Raw genomic sequence first — 22287 nt, forward strand, 5'->3', positions numbered from 1 at the left:
TACTGTGCAGTGCCCATATATACAGGATAGGAGTAGTAGTACTGTGCTGTGCCCATATATACAGGATAGGAGTAGTAGTACTGTGCTGTGCCCATATATACAGGAGTAGTAGTACTGTACTCTGCACATGTATACATGATAGGGGTAGTAGAACTGTGCTCTGCCCATATATACAGAATAGGAGTAGTAGTACTGTGCTGTGCCCATTTATCCAGGATAGGAGTAGTAGTATTATGCTGTATCCATATATGCAGGATAGGAGTAGTAGTACTGTGCTGTGCTCATATATACAGGATAGGAGTAGTAGTACTGTGCTGTGCCCATATATACGGGATAGGAGTAGTAGTACTGTGCTGTGTCCATATATACAGGATAGGAGTAGTAGCACTGTGCTGTGTCCATATATACAGGATAGGAGTAGTAGTACTGAGCTGTACCCATATATACAGGATAGGAGTAGTAGTACTGTGCTGTGCCCATATATACAGGATAGGAGTAGTAGTACTGTGCTGTGTCCATATATACAGGATAGGAGTAGTAGTACTGTTCTGTGCCCATATATACAGGATAGGAGTAGTAGTGCTGTGCTGTGCCTATATATACAGGATAGGAGTAGTAGTACTGTGCTGTGTCCATATATACAGGATAGGAGTAGTAGCACTGTGCTGTGTCCATATATACAGGATAGGAGTAGTAGTACTGTGCTGTACCCATATATACAGGATAGGAGTAGTAGCACTGTGCTGTGTCCATATATACAGGATAGGAGTAGTAGTACTGTGCTGTACCCATATATACAGGATAGGAGTAGTAGTACTGTTCTGTGCCCATATATTCAGGATAGGAGTAGTAGTACTGTGCTGTGCCCATATATACAGGATAGGAGTAGTAGTACTGTTCTGTGCCCATATATACAGGATAGGAGTAGTAGTACTGTTCTGTGCCCATATATACAGGATTGGAGTAGTAGTACTGAGCTGTTCCCATATACACAGGATCGGAGTAGTAGTACTGTGCTGTGTGCAGATATACAGGATAGGAGTAGTAGTACTGTGCTGTACCCATATATACAGGGTAGGGGTAGTATTACTGTGCTGTGTGCAGATATACAGGATAGGAGTAGTAGTACTGTGCTGTACCCATATATACAGGATAGGAGTAGTATTACTGTGCTGTGTGCAGATATACAGGATAGGAGTAGTAGTACTGTGCTGTACCCATATATACAGGATAGGAGTAGTAGTACTGTGCTGTGCCCATATATACAGGATAGGAGTAGTAGTACTGTACTGTGTCCATATATACAGGATAGGAGTAGTAGTACTGTGCTGTATCCATATATACAGAATAGGAGTAGTAGTACTGTGCTGTGCCCATATATACAGGATAGGAGTAGTAGTACTGTGCTGTGCCCATATATACAGGATAGGAGTAGTAGTACTGTGCTGTGCCCATATATACAGGATAGGAGTAGTAGTACTGTTCTGTGCCCATATATACAGGATAGGAGTAGTAGTACTGTGCAATGCCCATATATACAGGATAGGAGTAGTAGTACTGTGCTGTGCCCATATATACAGGATAGGAGTAGTAGTACTGTGCTGTGTCCATATATACATAATAGGAGTAGTAGTACTGTGCTGTGCCCATATATACAGGATAGGAGTAGTAGTACTGTGCTGTGCCCATATATACAGGAGTAGTAGTACTGTGCTCTGCACATGTATACATGATAGGGGTAGTAGTACTGTGCTCTGCCCATCTATACAGGAAAGGAGTAGTAGTACTGTGCTGTGCCCATTTATACAGGATAGGAGTAGTAGTACTATGCTGTATCCATATATGCAGGATAGGAGTAGTAGTACTGTGCTGTGCCCATATATACAGGATAGGAGTAGTAGTACTGTTCCCATATATACAGGATAGGAGTAGTAGCACTGTGCTGTGTCCAAATATACAGGATAGGAGTAGTAGTAGTGTGCTGTACCCATATATACAGGATAGGAGTAGTAGTACTGTGCTGTGCCCATATATACAGGATAGGAGTAGTAGTACTGTGCTGTACCCATATATACAGGATAGGAGTAGTAGTACTGTGCTGTACCCATATATACAGGATAGGAGTAGTAGTACTGTGCTGTACCCATATATACAGGATAGGAGTAGTAGTACTGTGCTGTACCCATATATACAGGATAGGAGCAGTAGTACTGTGCTGTGCCCATATATACAGGATAGGAGTAGTAGTACTGTGCTGTGCCCAAATATACAGGATAGGAGTAGTAGTACTGTGCTGTGCCCATATATACAGGATAGGAGTAGTAGTACTATGCTGCATCCATATATGCAGGATAGGAGTAGTAGTACTGTGCTGTGCCCATATATACAGGATAGGAGTTGTAGTACTGTGCTGTGTCCATATATACAGGATAGGAGTAGTAGTACTGTGTTGTGCCCATATATACAGGATAGGAGTAGTAGTACTGTGCTGTGCTCATATACACAGGATAGGAGTAGTAGTACTTGCTGTGCTCATATACACAGGATAGGAGTAGTAGTACTGTATACAGGATAGGAGTAGTAGTACTGTGCCCATATATACAGGATAGGAGTAGTAGTACTATGCTGTATCCATATATACAGGATAGGAGTGGTAGTACTGTGCTGTGCCCGTATATACAGGATAGGAGTAGTAGTACTGTGCTGTGTCCATATATACAGGATAGGAGTAGTAGTACTGTGCTGTGCCCATATATACAGGATAGGAGTAGTAGTACTGTGCTGTGCCCGTATATACAGGATAGGAGTAGTAGTACTGTGCTGTTCCCATATACACAGGATAGGAGTAGTAGTACTGTGCTGTGCCCATATATACAGGATAGGAGTAGTAGTACTGTGCTGTGCACCTATATACAGGATAGGTGTAGTAGTACTGTGCTGTGCCCATATATACTGTATAGGAGTAGTAGTACTGTGCTGTACCCATATATACAGGATAGGAGTAGTAGTACTGTGCTGTGCCCATATATACAGGATAGGAGTAGTAGTACTGTGCTGTGCCCATATATACAGGAGTAGTAGTACTGTGCTCTGCACATGTATACATGATAGGGGTAGTAGTACTGTGCTCTGCCCATCTATACAGGATAGGAGTAGTAGTACTGTGCTGTGCCCATTTATACAGGATAGGAGTAGTAGTACTATGCTGTATCCATATATGCAGGATAGGAGTAGTAGTACTGTGCTGTGCCCATATATACAGGATAGGAGTAGTAGTACTGTGCCCATATATACAGGATAGGAGTAGTAGCACTGTGCTGTGTCCAAATATACAGGATAGGAGTAGTAGTACTGTGCTGTACCCATATATACAGGATAGGAGTAGTAGTACTGTGCTGTGCCCATATATACAGGATAGGAGTAGTAGTACTGTGCTGTACCCATATATACAGGATAGGAGTAGTAGTACTGTGCTGTACCCATATATACAGGATAGGAGTAGTAGTACTGTGCTGTACCCATATATACAGGATAGGAGCAGTAGTACTGTGCTGTGCCCATATATACAGGATAGGAGTAGTAGTACTGTGCTGTGCCCAAATATACAGGATAGGAGTAGTAGTACTGAGCTGTGCCCATATATACAGGATAGGAGTAGTAGTACTATGCTGCATCCATATATGCAGGATAGGAGTAGTAGTACTGTGCTGTGCCCATATATACAGGATAGGAGTTGTAGTACTGTGCTGTGTCCATATATACAGGATAGGAGTAGTAGTACTGTGTTGTGCCCATATATACAGGATAGGAGTAGTAGTACTGTGCTGTGCTCATATACACAGGATAGGAGTAGTAGTACTTGCTGTGCTCATATACACAGGATAGGAGTAGTAGTACTGTATACAGGATAGGAGTAGTAGTACTGTTCCCATATATACAGGATAGGAGTAGTAGTACTGTGCTGTACCCGTATACACAGGATAGGAGTAGTAGTACTGTGCTGTGTCCATATATACAGGATAGGAGTAGTAGTACTGTGCTGTGCCCATATATACAGGATAGGAGTAGTAGTACTGTGCTGTGCCCGTATATACAGGATAGGAGTAGTAGTAGTGTGCTGTTCCCATATACACAGGATAGGAGTAGTAGTACTGTGCTGTGCACCTATATACAGGATAGGTGTAGTAGTACTGTGCTGTGCCCATATATACTGTATAGGAGTAGTAGTACTGTGCTGTACCCATATATACAGGATAGGAGTAGTAGTACTGTGCTGTGCCCATGTATACAGGATAGGAGTAGTAGTACTGTGCTCATATATACAGGATAGGAGTAGTAGTACTGTGCAGTGCCCATATACACAGGATCGGAGTAGTAGTACTGTGCTGTACCCATATATACAGGATAGGAGTAGTAGTACTGTGCTGTTCCCATATATACAGGATAGGAGTAGTAGTACTGTGCTGTTCCCATATACACAGGATCGGAGTAGTAGTACTGTGCTGTACCCATATATACAGGATAGGAGTAGTAGTACTGTGCTGTTCCAATATATACAGGATAGGAGTAGTAGTACTGTGCTGTGCCCATTTATACAGGATAGGAGTAGTAGTACTGTGCTGTGCCCATATATACAGGATAGGAGTAGTAGTACTGTGCTGTGCCCATATATACTGTATAGGAGTAGTAGTACTGTGCTGTGCCCATATATACAGGATAGGAGTAGTAGTACTGTGCTGTGCCCATATATACAGGATAGGAGTAGTAGTGCTGTGCTGTGCCCATATACACAGGATAGGAGTAGTAGTACTGTGCTGTGCCCATATATACAGGATAGGAGTAGTAGTACTGTGCTGTGCCCTTATATACAGGATAGGAGTAGTAGTACTGTGCTGTTCCCATATACACAGGATAGGAGTAGTAGTACTGTGCTGTGCCCATATATACAGGATAGGAGTAGTAGTACTGTGCTGTGCCCTTATATACAGGATAGGAGTAGTAGTACTGTGCTGTTCCCATATACACAGGATAGGAGTAGTAGTACTGTGCTGTGCCCATATATACAGTATAGGAGTAGTAGTACTGTGCTGTGCCCCTATATATACAGGATAGGAGTAGTAATACTGTGCTGTGTCCATATATACAGGATAGGAGTAGTAGTACTGTGCTGTGCCCTTATATACAGGATAGGAGTAGTAGTACTGTGCTGTTCCCATATACACAGGATAGGAGTAGTAGTACTGTGCTGTGCCCATATATACAGGATAGGAGTAGTAGTACTGTGCTGTGCCCCTATATATACAGGATAGTAGTAGTACTGTGCTGTGCCCATATATACAGGATAGGAGTAGTAGTAGTAGTGTGCTGTGCCCATATATACAGGATAGGAGTAGTAGTACTGTGGTGTGCCCATATATACAGGATAGGAGTAGTAGTACTGTGCTGTTCCCATATACACAGGATAGGAGGCGTAGTACTGTGCTGTGCCCATGTATACAGGATAGGAGTAGTAGTACTGTGCTGTGCCCATATATACAGGATAGGAGTAGTAGTACTGTGTTGTGCCCATATACACAGGATAGGAGTAGTAGTACTGTGCCCATATACACAGGATAGGAGTAGTAGTACTGTGCCCATATACACAGGATAGGAGTAGTAGTACTGTGCTGTGCCCATATATACAGGATAGGAGGAGTAGTGCTGTGCTGTGCCGATATACACAGGATAGGAGTAGTAGTACTGTGCTGTGCCCATATATACAGGGTAGGAGTAGTAGTACTGTGCTGTGCCCATGTATACAGGATAGGAGTAGTAGTACTGTGCTGTTCCCATATATACAGGATAGGAGTAGTAGTACTGTGCTGTGCCCATTTATACAGGATAGGAGTAGTAGTACTGTGCTGTGCCCATATATACAGGATAGGAGTAGTAGTACTGTGCTGTGCCCATATATACTGTATAGGAGTAGTAGTACTGTGCTGTGCCCATATATACAGGATAGGAGTAGTAGTACTGTGCTGTGCCCATATATACAGGATAGGAGTAGTAGTGCTGTGCTGTGCCCATATACACAGGATAGGAGTAGTAGTACTGTGCTGTGCCCATATATACAGGATAGGAGTAGTAGTACTGTGCTGTGCCCTTATATACAGGATAGGAGTAGTAGTACTGTGCTGTTCCCATATACACAGGATAGGAGTAGTAGTACTGTGCTGTGCCCATATATACAGGATAGGAGTAGTAGTACTGTGCTGTGCCCTTATATACAGGATAGGAGTAGTAGTACTGTGCTGTTCCCATATACACAGGATAGGAGTAGTAGTACTGTGCTGTGCCCATATATACAGTATAGGAGTAGTAGTACTGTGCTGTGCCCCTATATATACAGGATAGGAGTAGTAGTACTGTGCTGTGCCCATATATACAGGATAGGAGTAGTAGTAGTAGTGTGCTGTGCCCATATATACAGGATAGGAGTAGTAGTACTGTGGTGTGCCCATATATACAGGATAGGAGTAGTAGTACTGTGCTGTTCCCATATACACAGGATAGGAGGCGTAGTACTGTGCTGTGCCCATGTATACAGGATAGGAGTAGTAGTACTGTGCTGTGCCCATATATACAGGATAGGAGTAGTAGTACTGTGTTGTGCCCATATACACAGGATAGGAGTAGTAGTACTGTGCCCATATACACAGGATAGGAGTAGTAGTACTGTGCCCATATACACAGGATAGGAGTAGTAGTACTGTGCTGTGCCCATATATACAGGATAGGAGTAGTAGTACTGTGCTGTGCCCATATATACAGGATAGGAGTAGTAGTACTGTGCTGTGCCCATATATACAGGATAGGAGTAGTAGTACTGTTCTGTGCCCATATATACAGGATAGGAGTAGTAGTACTGTGCAATGCCCATATATACAGGATAGGAGTAGTAGTACTGTGCTGTGCCCATATATACAGGATAGGAGTAGTAGTACTGTGCTGTGTCCATATATACATAATAGGAGTAGTAGTACTGTGCTGTGCCCATATATACAGGATAGGAGTAGTAGTACTGTGCTGTGCCCATATATACAGGAGTAGTAGTACTGTGCTCTGCACATGTATACATGATAGGGGTAGTAGTACTGTGCTCTGCCCATCTATACAGGATAGGAGTAGTAGTACTGTGCTGTGCCCATATATACAGGATAGGAGTAGTAGTACTGTGCTGTGCCCTTATATACAGGATAGGAGTAGTAGTACTGTGCTGTTCCCATATACACAGGATAGGAGTAGTAGTACTGTGCTGTGCCCATATATACAGGATAGGAGTAGTAGTACTGTGCTGTGCCCTTATATACAGGATAGGAGTAGTAGTACTGTGCTGTTCCCATATACACAGGATAGGAGTAGTAGTACTGTGCTGTGCCCATATATACAGTATAGGAGTAGTAGTACTGTGCTGTGCCCCTATATATACAGGATAGGAGTAGTAATACTGTGCTGTGTCCATATATACAGGATAGGAGTAGTAGTACTGTGCTGTGCCCTTATATACAGGATAGGAGTAGTAGTACTGTGCTGTTCCCATATACACAGGATAGGAGTAGTAGTACTGTGCTGTGCCCATATATACAGGATAGGAGTAGTAGTACTGTGCTGTGCCCCTATATATACAGGATAGTAGTAGTACTATGCTGTGCCCATATATACAGGATAGGAGTAGTAGTAGTAGTGTGCTGTGCCCATATATACAGGATAGGAGTAGTAGTACTGTGGTGTGCCCATATATACAGGATAGGAGTAGTAGTACTGTGCTGTTCCCATATACACAGGATAGGAGGCGTAGTACTGTGCTGTGCCCATGTATACAGGATAGGAGTAGTAGTACTGTGCTGTGCCCATATATACAGGATAGGAGTAGTAGTACTGTGTTGTGCCCATATACACAGGATAGGAGTAGTAGTACTGTGCCCATATACACAGGATAGGAGTAGTAGTACTGTGCCCATATACACAGGATAGGAGTAGTAGTACTGTGCTGTGCCCATATATACAGGATAGGAGGAGTAGTGCTGTGCTGTGCCGATATACACAGGATAGGAGTAGTAGTACTGTGCTGTGCCCATATATACAGGGTAGGAGTAGTAGTACTGTGCTGTGCCCATGTATACAGGATAGGAGTAGTAGTACTGTGCTGTTCCCATATATACAGGATAGGAGTAGTAGTACTGTGCTGTGCCCATTTATACAGGATAGGAGTAGTAGTACTGTGCTGTGCCCATATATACAGGATAGGAGTAGTAGTACTGTGCTGTGCCCATATATACTGTATAGGAGTAGTAGTACTGTGCTGTGCCCATATATACAGGATAGGAGTAGTAGTACTGTGCTGTGCCCATATATACAGGATAGGAGTAGTAGTGCTGTGCTGTGCCCATATACACAGGATAGGAGTAGTAGTACTGTGCTGTGCCCATATATACAGGATAGGAGTAGTAGTACTGTGCTGTGCCCTTATATACAGGATAGGAGTAGTAGTACTGTGCTGTTCCCATATACACAGGATAGGAGTAGTAGTACTGTGCTGTGCCCATATATACAGGATAGGAGTAGTAGTACTGTGCTGTGCCCTTATATACAGGATAGGAGTAGTAGTACTGTGCTGTTCCCATATACACAGGATAGGAGTAGTAGTACTGTGCTGTGCCCATATATACAGTATAGGAGTAGTAGTACTGTGCTGTGCCCCTATATATACAGGATAGGAGTAGTAGTACTGTGCTGTGCCCATATATACAGGGTAGTAGTAGTAGTGTGCTGTGCCCATATATACAGGATAGGAGTAGTAGTACTGTGGTGTGCCCATATATACAGGATAGGAGTAGTAGTACTGTGCTGTTCCCATATACACAGGATAGGAGGCGTAGTACTGTGCTGTGCCCATGTATACAGGATAGGAGTAGTAGTACTGTGCTGTGCCCATATATACAGGATAGGAGTAGTAGTACTGTGTTGTGCCCATATACACAGGATAGGAGTAGTAGTACTGTGCCCATATACACAGGATAGGAGTAGTAGTACTGTGCCCATATACACAGGATAGGAGTAGTAGTACTGTGCTGTGCCCATATATACAGGATAGGAGGAGTAGTGCTGTGCTGTGCCGATATACACAGGATAGGAGTAGTAGTACTGTGCTGTGCCCATATATACAGGGTAGGAGTAGTAGTACTGTGCTGTGCCCATGTATACAGGATAGGAGTAGTAGTACTGTGCTGTGCCCATATATACAGGATAGGAGTAGTAGTACTGTGCTGTTCCCATATACACAGGATAGGAGTAGCAGTACTGTGCTGTGCCCATATATACAGGATAGGAGTAGTAGTACTGTGCTGTGCCCATATATACAGGATAGGAGTAGTAGTACTGTGCTGTGTCCATATATACAGGATAGGAGTAGTAGTACTGTGCTGTGCCCATATATACAGGATAGGAGTAGTAGTACTGTGCTGTGTCCATATATACAGGATAGGAGTAATAGTACTGTGCTGTGACCATATATACAGGATAGGAGTAGTAGTACTGTGCCCATATACACAGGATAGGAGTAGTAGTACTGTGCCCATATACACAGGATAGAAGTAGTAGTACTGTGTTTTGTCCATATACACAGGATAGGAGTAGTAGTACTGTGCTGTGCCCATATATACAGGATAGGAGGAGTAGTGGTGTGCTGTGCCCATATACACAGGATAGGAGTAGTAGTACTGTGCTGTGCCCATATATACAGGGTAGGAGTAGTAGTACTGTGCTGTTCCCATATACACAGGATAGGAGTAGTAGTACTGTGCTGTGCCCATATATACAGGATAGGAGGCGTAGTACTGTGCTGTGCCCATGTATACAGGATAGGAGTAGTAGTACTGTGCTGTGCCCATATTTACAGGATAGGAGTAGTAGTACTGTGCTGTGTCTATATATACAGGATAGGAGTAATAGTACTGTGCTGTGACCATATATACAGGATAGGAGTAGTAGTACTGTGCTGTGCCCATATATACAGGATAGGAGTAGTAGTACTGTGCTGTGCCCATATATACAGGATAGGAGGAGTAGTACTGTGCTGTGCCCATATACACAGGATAGGAGTAGTAGTACTGTGCCCATATACACAGGATAGGAGTAGTAGTACTGTGCTGTGCCCATATATACAGGATAGGAGTAGTAGTACTGTGCTGTGTCCATATATACAGGATAGGAGTAATAGTACTGTGCTGTGACCATATATACAGGATAGGAGTAGTAGTACTGTGCCCATATACACAGGATAGGAGTAGTAGTACTGTGCCCATATACACAGGATAGAAGTAGTAGTACTGTGTTTTGTCCATATACACAGGATAGGAGTAGTAGTACTGTGCTGTGCCCATATATACAGGATAGGAGGAGTAGTGGTGTGCTGTGCCCATATACACAGGATAGGAGTAGTAGTACTGTGCTGTGCCCATATATACAGGGTAGGAGTAGTAGTACTGTGCTGTTCCCATATACACAGGATAGGAGTAGTAGTACTGTGCTGTGCCCATATATACAGGATAGGAGGAGTAGTGCTGTGCTGTGCCCATATATACAGGGTAGGAGTAGTAGTACTGTGCTGTTCCCATATACACAGGATAGGAGTAGTAGTACTGTGCTGTGCCCATATATACAGGATAGGAGGAGTAGTGCTGTGCTGTGCCCATATACACAGGATAGGAGTAGTAGTACTGTGCTGTGCCCATATATACAGGGTAGGAGTAGTAGTACTGTGCTGTTCCCATATACACAGGATAGGAGTAGTAGTACTGTGCTGTTCCCATATACACAGGATAGGAGGCGTAGTACTGTGCTGTGCCCATGTATACAGGATAGGAGTAGTAGTACTGTGCTGTGCCCATATTTACAGGATAGGAGTAGTAGTACTGTGCTGTGTCTATATATACAGGATAGGAGTAATAGTACTGTGCTGTGACCATATATACAGGATAGGAGTAGTAGTACTGTGCTGTGCCCATATATACAGGATAGGAGTAGTAGTACTGTGCTGTGCCCATATATACAGGATAGGAGGAGTAGTACTGTGCTGTGCCCATATACACAGGATAGGAGTAGTAGTACTGTGCCCATATACACAGGATAGGAGTAGTAGTACTGTGCCCATATACACAGGATAGGAGTAGTAGTACTGTGCTGTGTTTGCTTCTTTTTCCCAGTGATGTGAGAACTAATATGAGGTCATCTGTAAAATTGGGGAAAGCCAAAAACAATTTTAAAAAAATGGTTTTTTTTTAGTTACGGTACTTAGCACCGTGTGCATGTAAGGGGTTAAACATGTGCTTGTTCTTTGCACAGAAGAGGGAGGGACTATTTTCTGTGCGATAACCTCATATCTTGTGATACTGCAGCCTCCAGTCCTCCAGAACAGAACAACACTTAGGAGAGAGGTAGGTGACCCCCAGACGCCCAATGTGGACCCCGAGGGGACCTGGAGGGTGCCGAGTGTTATATGCAGATAATCGCAGTCTGTGGACTTTTATAAGATTTTTGTCCATTAAGACTCTTAAAGGAGGCGCCGATCCCCTTAAATCTGCCCCCTGATCCCAGTCCGGGCCCCTTTATCACCACCACATAGAGAGGCCGGAGCTCTGACCATACGTCTTATTTTTCGGATACATTTGGCGCATAATACGTTCTGTTCAAAATGGCGCTGGAGAAGTTTTTGCAGTTTTTTGGGAGTAGAAAACTTGTTGACTATGTGATAAACTCTATTTGCTACCACGAACGATATGAAAGATACGAGCACATGTAAATGACCTTTAAGAACTAAGCGATAGTTATTAAAGGGATTGTCCAGGATTGGGCTAATTGGGCGGCTGAGCTGCAATACCATGCACGGCCTGAAGACGAGGGTGGCGCTGCTTTTTTTGTAACTTGTGTCTGTTTAGTATGTCCAGTACTGTTATTCATTACTATCTCATGACGAGGGTGCAGAAGAGGGATCGGGGCTTACATCTGGACTCAAAGGTATTGTCCATAAGTCGAAACACAGCGCCACCCCTTCCCATGGGTAGTGTGTGGTATTACAGCTAAGCTCCATTCATCTCTGTACACTTGAGCAGCAATACCGGCAATAACCACTGCTCGGGTGTGGCGCTGTTCTTAGAAAGCAGACATGTTTTTCAAGCTTTGGACAACCCCTTTAAGGCATCATAGCTGATTGACTTTAAAGGAAACCTATCAGAAGTAGATCCTGACAGCCTAATGTGTACTTTACTAGCCTTGTAAACTAAGTGACATGTAACTTACCTGCAGGGGCTACTAGTAGCCATTGCGGTGCCACCTCCTTGCTCGCCCTAGGCCGCTATGGAGCTCAGCGCATGCGCAGTAGCTCCCGGGAAGCCGGCACAGGAGCAGGAGCTATTGCGCATGCGCAGAGCTCCATAGCGGCCGAGGACACGCCCCCCACCACCACCTGATCCACAGTTGGTACCGGACATTGGATCTAGGGCTGTGGAGTCCGAATCGGAGCCTGTGTCGTGATAAAATGGACTAATTCTGACTCCATAAAGATGTATAATAAATTCAAAAATTATAAATCTGTTTTATTCCTGATCTAAGGATTTAGGCCAAGGGTGAAAAACTTTTAATGGTCCTAAGGGTCGCCATGTTATACCGATCAATTTTAAGGGGCCGCACCTGTAACCAGCACCCTAGATGCAGCAACAAGCCCCAGTACCCCAGTACAGAACAAAATACCACCCCAGAAATCATATATACAACAGTACAGCAATACACTCCACCCAGCAACCAAATACTGGAGACCCCAGAGCAAATATTAATATTATTGGAGACCACAGAGCAGATAATGATAATAGTGGAGACCCCAGAGCAGATCATGATAATAGTGGAGACCCCAGAGCAGATAATGATAATAGTGGAGACCCCAGAGCAGATAATGATAGTAGAGACCCCACAGCAGATAATGATAATAGTGGGGACCCCAGAGCAGATAATGATAATAGTGGAGACCCTAGAGCAGATAATGATAATAGTGGAGACCCCAGAGCAGATAATGATAATAGTGGAGACCCTAGAGCAGATAATGATAATAGTGGGGACCCCAGAGCAGATAATGATAATAGTAGAGACCCCACCGCAGATAATGATAATAGTGGAGACCCCAGAGCAGATAATAATAGTAGAGACCCCAGAGCAGATAATGATAATAGTGGAGACCCCAGAGCAGATAATGATAATAGTAGAGACCCCACCGCAGATAATGATAATAGTGGAGACCCCAGAGCAGATAATAATAGTAGAGACCCCAGAGCAGATAATGATGATAGTGGAGACCCCAGAGCAGATGATAATACTGGAGACCCCAGAGCAGATGATAATAATAGTGGAGACCCCAGAGCAGATGATAATACTGGAGACCCCAGAGCAGATAATGATAATAGTGGAGACCCCAGAGCAGATGATAATAATAGTGGAGACCCCAGAGCAGATAATAATAGTGGAGACCCCAGAGCAGATAATAATAATAGTGGAGACCCCAGAGCAGATAATAATAATAGTGGAGACCCCAGAGCAGATAATGATAATAGTGGAGACCCCAGAGCAGATAATAATAGTAGAGACCCCAGAGCAGATAATGATAATAGTGGAGACCCCAGAGCAGATAATGATAATAGTGGAGACCCCAGAGCAGATAATGATAATAGTAGAGACCCCAGAGCAGATAATAATAATAGTGGAGACCCCAGAGCAGATAATGATAATAGTGGAGACCCCAGAGCAGATAATAATAATAGTGGAGACCCCAGAGCAGATAATGATAATAGTAGAGACCCCAGAGCAGATAATAATAATAGTGGAGACCCCAGAGCAGATAATGATAATAGTAGAGACCCCAGAGCAGATAATAATAGTGGAGACCCCAGAGCAGATAATGATAATAGTGGAGACCCCAGAGCAGATAATAATAGTGGAGACCCCAGAGCAGATAATGATAATAGTGGAGACCCCAGAGCAGATAATGATAATAGTGGAGACCCCAGAGCAGATAATGATAATAGTGGGGACCCCAGAGCAGATAATAATAATAATACTGGGGACCATATCACACAGACTAATAACAATACTGGAGACCCCAGAGCAGATGATAAGGATTCCCAATATTTGTATTTTTCCGGCATATGTCTTACCTGATAGATCTTTGGCCTCTTGTTTAATTATTTAAGTTTTCCACATTAGGCAAAAAGCTCAAACCGCAATATTTATAGGGATACGGTTGATTACCTTAATAATCAATAATTGCTCAGCCACCATTGTCCTTGTGTAGACCGGAGATAAAGTTTATTACCTAATAAGTAACTAATGCGCGGCACCCGCTTTGTTTGTTTAAAAGGAGACGTCTGCAATAAAATATGTATCGCAGATTATTCTGGACTCTGTACTGATTGCTATATGCTTTATACAATGGGGCTTATTTACTAAGGGTCCGCGGATCGCATTTCTGTCAGACTTCCCGATGTTTTTGGGAGTTGCGCTGTCTTTCATGTGACAGAAATTTGGGGGGGGGGTGCCGTCGGACGAGACGACCGATTCGGACTGAGCGCGGGATTTAAGATTCAAATTGTGTCGCAAGAACAAACACGTACATGCACCAGGAAGAAGAAGGTGAACTCCGGGGACCTGAGCGGGGAAGCGACACATGCAGGATATCGGGTGCACGATCTTAGTGACTCCCCGCACAGCGCATTATACACGGACAATGCACTTACATGCACCAGGAAGAAGAAGGTGAACTCCGGGGACCTGAGCGGGGAAGTGACACATGCAGGATATCGGGCGCAGGATCTTAGTGACTCCCCACACAGCGCATTATACACGGACAATGCACTTACATGCACCAGGAAGAAGAAGGTGAACTCCGGGGACCTGAGCGGGGAAGCGACACATGCAGGATATCGGGTGCACGATCTTAGTGACTCCCCGCACAGCGCATTATACACGGACAATGTACTTACATGCACCAGGAAGAAGAAGGTGAACTCCAGGGACCTGAGCGGGGAAGCGACACATGCAGGATATCGGGCGCAGGATCTTAGTGACTCCCCGCACAGCGTATTATACACGGACAATGCACTTACATGCACCAGGAAGAAGAAGGTGAACTCCAGGGACCTGAGCGGGGAAGCGACACATGCAGGATATCGGGCGCAGGATCTTAGTGACTCCCCGCACAGCACATTATACACGGACAATGCACTTACATGCACCAGGAAGAAGAAGGTGAACTCCGGGGACCTGAGCGGGGAAGCGACACATGCAGGATATCGGGCGCACGATCTTAGTGACTCCCCGCACAGCGCATTATACACAGACAATGCACTTACATGCACCAGGAAGAAGAAGGTGAACTCCAGGGACCTGAGCGGGGAAGCGACACATGCAGGATATCGGGCGCAGGATCTTAGTGACTCCCCGCACAGCGTATTATACACGGACAATGCACTTACATGCACCAGGAAGAAGAAGGTGAACTCCAGGGACCTGAGCGGGGAAGCGACACATGCAGGATATCGGGCGCAGGATCTTAGTGACTCCCCGCACAGCGCATTATACACGGACAATGCACTTACATGCACCAGGAAGAAGAAGGTGAACTCCGGGGACCTGAGCGGGGAAGCGACACATGCAGGATATCGGGCGCAGGATCTTAGTGACTCCCTGCACAGCACATTATACACGGACAATGCACTTACATGCACCAGGAAGAAGAAGGTGAACTCCGGGGACCTGAGCGGGGAAGCGACACATGCAGGATATCGGGCGCAGGATCTTAGTGACTCCCCGCACAGCGTATTATACACGGACAATGCACTTACATGCACCAGGAAGAAGAAGGTGAACTCCAGGGACCTGAGCGGGGAAGCGACACATGCAGGATATCGGGCGCAGGATCTTAGTGACTCCCCGCACAGCGCATTATACACGGACAATGCACTTACATGCACCAGGAAGAAGAAGGTGAACTCCAGGGACCTGAGCGGGGAAGCGACACATGCAGGATATCGGGCATACAATCTTAGTGAAACGCGGCACATGTGCATTCCGGACAGATAATGAACATCGGGGAACGCGCACGGGACGGGTAAGTAAATGTGCCCCAATATGTCTATCATCCAATAATAATACTAATTATAATAATAAAAATACTGGAGACCCCAGAGCAGACATAAAAAAATCCTCCGATCTATCAAAATATAATAACACTTTTTCACTGTGTTAACCCCGTAACGGAAAATAGCGTCTGAGTTCTGGCACTTTTTTCATTTTTAAAAATATAAAAAAATTCAATAAAAAGTGTCAAGAAGGTCGCACAGTCCTAAAAATAGTAGCATTGAAAACGTCATCAAAAGTCGCACAAATTGCCACCACCCACAGCTCCGTACACCGAAGTATGAAAAACTTATTAGCACCAGAAGATTTTGTACAGGAGGTTTATATTTTTGTAAATGTATGAAAAAATTATAAAACCTATACAAATTGTTAACCCGGTGATCGTACCGACCCAAAGAATAAAGTAAACATGTCATTTGGGGCGTACAGTGAAAGCCGTAATATCCAAGCCCTCAAGAAACCGGCACAAACGCGTTTTTTCACCATTTTTACTGCATTTGGAATTTTTTTCCTGCTTCCCAGTACACGGCATGGAATATTCAATACCATCACTATGAAGTGCAGTTTCTTATGCAGAAAACAAGCCTCTGTACATGGAAAAATAATAAAGTTATCGATTTTTGATCGTGGGGAGTGAAAATGGAAATGAAAAAACAAAAAAGGGGCAGGTCTATAAAGGGTTAAATAAATATATCGTCCGATAACATAGACACAAACAAATCTTGTTGTATCCGCGGAGATCTGATCTGGACCTTTGTGTATCTTTATTTTGTACTCTTTCCAATATACGAGGGCTTATGGTTCGTGCGTAAATAGGATTGTGTGGTCCCTTACATAAAAATACAAAAGAACAGTCGAATAATCATAAAATAACATATAAACAACATAAATGTCACAAAAATCAACTGTTACGACATAAGAATTGAGCCCAAAGTTCATCACAAGATCCGCCTGGATCCTCTCTCACAGGAATAGTCCTGCCATACTCAAAGCCGACCATTGTTCATCCAATTAGATGCCAAATTCCTGTATAGTATGCTATGCACGCACCCGTCCACGAAGCCGGAGTTCTGCGCATGCGCAGTAGCTCAGGCTTTGTAGCCGAGATCGCGCAGCCGCTGTCCTGTGTTTTGCGCATGCGCAGTAGTTCCAGCTTTCGAGCCGAGATCGCACAGCCGCTGGACTGTGTTTTGCGCATGCGCAGAACTCCGGCTTCCAGGACGAGTGCGTGCAGCTCCTTGTAGCTGCATGCTAAAGATATCTGGGTAGGAGGATCAAAGAGGCTATTGGGGCGTGGAGTAGCCGCTCCGTGTAGCCTCAGCCCCGGCTACTCCACGCCCCAGTAGCCTCTTTAGAAAATATGCATATTACCCTGATTTAAGAATAGAAAAGATAGAGGGAAGTAAAGGATTTGCCCTAAAAAGGACTATCCTTACATACATTAGATGCACCTACCACCGGCTCTACCATAATGGGGCAGATTTACTTACCCGGCCCATTCGCGATCCAGCGGCGCGTTCTCTGCGCTGGATTTGGGTCCGGACGGGATTTATAAAGGTAGTTCTTCCGACGTCCACCAGGTGGCGCTGCCACGCTGAAAAGCATCTGAACGCACTGGAATACAACGAGCCGGGCTGAGTGAAGGTAAGTGCAATTTTCGCGACGCATTTTTTTTTTTAAATGCAGCGGTTTTTCCGAATCCGTCGTGTTTTCGTTCAGCCACGCCCCCCGATTTCCGTCGCTTGCATGCCAGCGCCGATGCGCCACAATCCGATCGTGTGCACCAAAATCCCGGGGCAATTCAGGGGAAATCGGCGCAAATCGGAAATATTCAGGTAACACGTCGGGAAAAACGCGAATCGGTTAGTAAATGACCCCCAATAGGTCGATCCATAGTGGTAGGTTTCCTTTAACATTCCCCTCTTATACAGATATACAGATGTCCAAAATTGGTGATTTTTATTTTCTTTACATTCACAGAAAAAAAATTCTTCAAGCCTTAACTGTGAGGAAACGTGACCATCATGGCGTCTCTAAAACGCTTCATATTTGGGAAGGAAGGAAGAGACAATAAGCATTCTTCTTGGAGAAAATTGTGTGACAAGTGGAGGCTAATTTGCCTTGTCCCCAACTTGTCGAAAGAAGACTGGAATCCCTGGAGGGAATGGTGTGAAGCTTTTGACGAATTTGAGTCTTCTGGAGAAAAGCCACCGAAATCTGAAAGGTCAAGAGCGGCCATGTTCTCAGAATTGCGTAAAGCGGCAGAACTGACCGGAGACAAACTAGAAGAAGCCAAGACCATGAGACTCGGCAATAACCCCTGGAAGACAAGTTACGAGGAGCTTCAACGCAACTGGGATGCCGAAAGGCAGAGGAGAATCACAGAAGACAACGTGAACAAATCCAATCTGGAGAAGGAAGCCAAACTCAGAAGAAGAGCTGAGGCTGAGAAGGACATCTTGGAATTTCGAGTCCAAAAGGCGGAGGAAGAACTTCAACAAGTCCAAGACAAATGTCAAGAACTGGAAGGAGAACTTTCGGCTTTTCAACACAATTTGGTGAAATGTGGAAGGAAATTTGGCTTCCAGGTGACAATTAGAGATGGAATAATTCTCATTCCGGGGTTGAGTTTGAAACCAACTCCTCTTCGCCCCCAACTGGAAAACGGAGGGGCATCATTACCTCTCGATCACATAACTGATATCGCGTCAAGGCTCGGACAGGTCACCACCTCGAATGTTTTTGACTGGCTGCGTAATTTCGAGGAGGAATACAAGATTAGTAATTGGAGTAACAAAGACTTGCAGCGGATCTTCTTCCGGTGTATGGATTCGAGCCGCTTCTCCTCGCTATGTTTTGATGTGGCGGAGAACCTTCCCACCGATGGTCTTGATTTGTGTATGAAAATCGCCGAAAAGTTCTGCCCGGACATAGACCACAAGTGGGAAACAGAGAAAATGCAGGAGGATGACACCGTGATGGAATATTTCCACCGCATGTGGATGATCTATCGCATCACTAAATATCCAATCTTCAGGTCGAAGGACAACCTTACGTACAAAGATGCCATCTGTGAAGGCCTGCTCCCGCACTTACAAGAAAAAGTTGACGTTCACCGTTACGGTGACTATAAGGAGATCGAAACATTTGCGCTCATAGCCGAGAGATCGTGGCTGGAGTCCGAAGATAGGAAGCAGGGATGGTATCTGAAGAAACGGAAAGCAGGACCCGGATGTCCTCCACGTTGGAGGATATGGAGGAGGTTGCAGAACTATCCAGTTCCTTATGAAAAAATCCATAATGCCTCGTACTGGACACTTTTGGAGTATTTAAGCAAATACGAAGATCTTGGAACCTGGATGCCGAGGTCAACTCCAAACTGTGCATAAAACCGTCCCCAAAAGGTAATAGACATCGTATAAGTGGTGTTAGTGGTGTTTGGTACAAGTTTTGTACAACACTTGTACAATCTCCTTCGACAAATCTAGGGATCATAAATCCTTCAACCTTATTCTGTGCACTGAGATTTAGTACACAAGTTGCCAGCCATGTCCTGGGCCCCCTTAGATTAATAAATGTTTTATTATCAGAAATAGCAGTAGGTCAGTATAACCAGTACTAAGTATAAGTAACTGAGGCTATGGAGAAATATGCAGTTGCAGGAGTTACACAATTCTCCTTTTACTCCATTCACAATAGATGCAAGGCAAATATTACTGGATATAATTGGAGCATAAACAACTCTCTCTCAGCCGGTATTGAGCTGTATCTAAGCTGCCATTATAGAGCATAGATAGAGCTGCGCTACTGTAGAAAAGTTTTTTTGTTTCTTTATATGATATGTCTCTGGCACTTGCAATGAACCTGGTTGCTAGCACTGCATCAATGGGTCATGTGAGCTTCTAAAAGTTGTGTGGGGCCCCCAAAGCTAAACATATTCCAACTACGTTTTTAGGAAACCTCACACTTACCAAAGGGTCAAAGGGTTCTCCACACTAATGAGGCCTTTGGTAGTTTGGTGATATAATGAGATCTTAGAAACGGAGGGAATAATCACACACTATCTGAATGACCCGTAGACCGACCCATAGACCTGAAACTAAAGGACTTCATTACGACAACTAGAGATTACTACCTATGTCTTGGTTTTGTTTTGCAGAGATTCTTCTCTTCATCTGGAGTCACGGAGTCAACCCCCACCCAGAAGAAAGTGGTCCAAAATTGATGAAACCCAAAGCCAATGTCAAAAATGTTCAATAAACATCACTCCATGGTTTGTTGATGGAGAGTATGGAGAGATGGAGAGCCATTGTGGAAGGTCCTTGGAAGACGAAAGATCTAGTCCATATCTTGGACCTCCATCGTAATCGCCATCGGAGAAGACCTGGATTCCGCAGCTTCTGTAATACTCTTGAGCTTCCATACACATCGGGCATCTTCAATTTTGCTCTTTTTGTACTTTTTGGGACACGTCAATGCTGATAGAGTCCCAAAAATATCTTTCTGGCCAAAAATATTTAGTTCTCTGCTAATACTATGAAACTTTTTGGGTGGAGAGATGAGGCTTAGACTTCTTTGTTCTTTGACTCCAACTGGACACCAGTCCCGAGCTAAGTCATGAGGACCAGACCCCTTCACCAAGACCCCCAATAGAAAAAGGAACCCAAGGAAGAGAAGAGAGGACAAATAGGCTCTAGAAGGGTCTCGTTGGAAATGTCCTTCTTACAACGCCCCCAATTTCCTTTAGGTTTAGCGCCCCTTTAAATCCCGGGCAGTCAGGAGTAATAATGGTTGACTAGAGGAACATCAGAGCTGCCCGGTAGAGAGATAAATGAAGCCATTGCTGAAAAACTATGGAGGCTTTTGTTCTTTTGATCTTCCCTGTGTAATCTTCGTCTCCTCACAATAATTGTTACCGGGATTCCTGCGTTTCTAATAAATCTTTACAATATCTTATCATCTTTCCCTCACATTGTTGGCTCGGCTCCCAGAATCAATCTGCTCCTGCTCACCGGCTGCCAGCACAATGGAGCTTTTTAGCGATTTTCCCAAAAAATCTCTATCGTTCCTGCCATTTAGGTCCCTGGGGACTAGAACTTTAGAGGGCTTTAATCCATAGATCTTGAGTATGAGTATTTTTATGGTGTGATAAGGGGTTAGCCAAACGTTCAGTCTTAGAATAACAGTTGTGGAAGGGACGGTGAAGACTACCATCAATGGTTGTCGTAGGGTTGAAGGACGTACTACTACTATTCATGTACAGTCCATCGTTTTACATGGTTAATACTCAAGGTGCCCATTGTTAGGCAAAAGTGTGACATTTCATCAAGTAATATAAAATCTACACCAAACTGATCAACCACTAAGACAAACTTATCGAAGTGAGATGGGGCAACTCTAATTCTTAGTGGGACCGTAATGGGGTCCACAATGATGCTCCTTCCTTTACCTCTGGCATGAAGTGGATCTTCTAATGGAGATTTTGCTTCTAGGGAAGCCTTAAAGGCAATGCTTGGTGGGGGGGGGGGGGGAAGTATGTAAATTAACTCTCCTCTTGATAGAAGAAAATTGTCTCTAGTGTCATCGATCGGTGAATCAAAGGAATCTCATCCGCCCTCTCAACACCCAGATCTGTACTGATGTCCATCTGGAAACTACTACTTTTTAGTTACATCAGTACAGATCTGGGTGTTGAGAGGGCGGATGAGATTCCTTTGATTCACCGATCGATGACACTAGAGACAATTTTCTTCCATCAAGAGGAGAGTTAATTTACATACTTCCTTTCCCCACCCCACCAAGCATTGCCTTTAAGGCCCCTGTAGAAACAAAATCTCCATTAGAAGATCCACTTCATGCCAGAGATAAAGGACGGAGCATCATTGTGGACCCCATTACGGTCCCACTAAGAATGGGAATTACCCCATCTAACTTTAATAACTTTGTCGCAGTAGTTTGTCAATTTGGCATAAATTAAGTATTACTTAATGATATATGTAAATGAGCTTTCCTTCAAAAAAAAAAAAAAAATTCTTTATAAGTCAATGTCTGACCCATTGTAGAGCCTTG

The 22287-nt window shown here is 44.2% G+C and overlaps 2 protein-coding genes across 11 annotated transcripts in view; one reads left to right on the plus strand and one right to left on the minus strand.

Annotated features, from left to right (window-relative positions):
• DGKI (diacylglycerol kinase iota) overlaps nucleotides 1-22287 on the minus strand; it is a 223620-nt gene that overhangs the window by 12725 nt on the left and 188608 nt on the right. The window lies entirely within an intron of this gene.
• On the plus strand, nucleotides 11395-21174 carry LOC140126079 (uncharacterized). The gene is made up of 3 exons (XM_072145185.1): nucleotides 11395-11474; nucleotides 18199-19622; nucleotides 20378-21174. Exon 2 carries the CDS (start codon nucleotides 18243-18245, stop codon nucleotides 19605-19607), a length of 1365 nt encoding a protein of 454 aa, XP_072001286.1. The 5' UTR covers nucleotides 11395-11474; nucleotides 18199-18242; the 3' UTR covers nucleotides 19608-19622; nucleotides 20378-21174.

Source organism: Engystomops pustulosus, chromosome 4 (genome assembly GCF_040894005.1).
Source record: "Engystomops pustulosus chromosome 4, aEngPut4.maternal, whole genome shotgun sequence".
NCBI lineage: Eukaryota > Metazoa > Chordata > Amphibia > Anura > Leptodactylidae > Engystomops > Engystomops pustulosus.

Bases quoted from the DNA above. Each gene is read 5' to 3' on its own strand.
- LOC140126079 (XM_072145185.1), top strand. From the start codon at position 18,243: ATGGCGTCTCTAAAACGCTTCATATTTGGGAAGGAAGGAAGAGACAAT.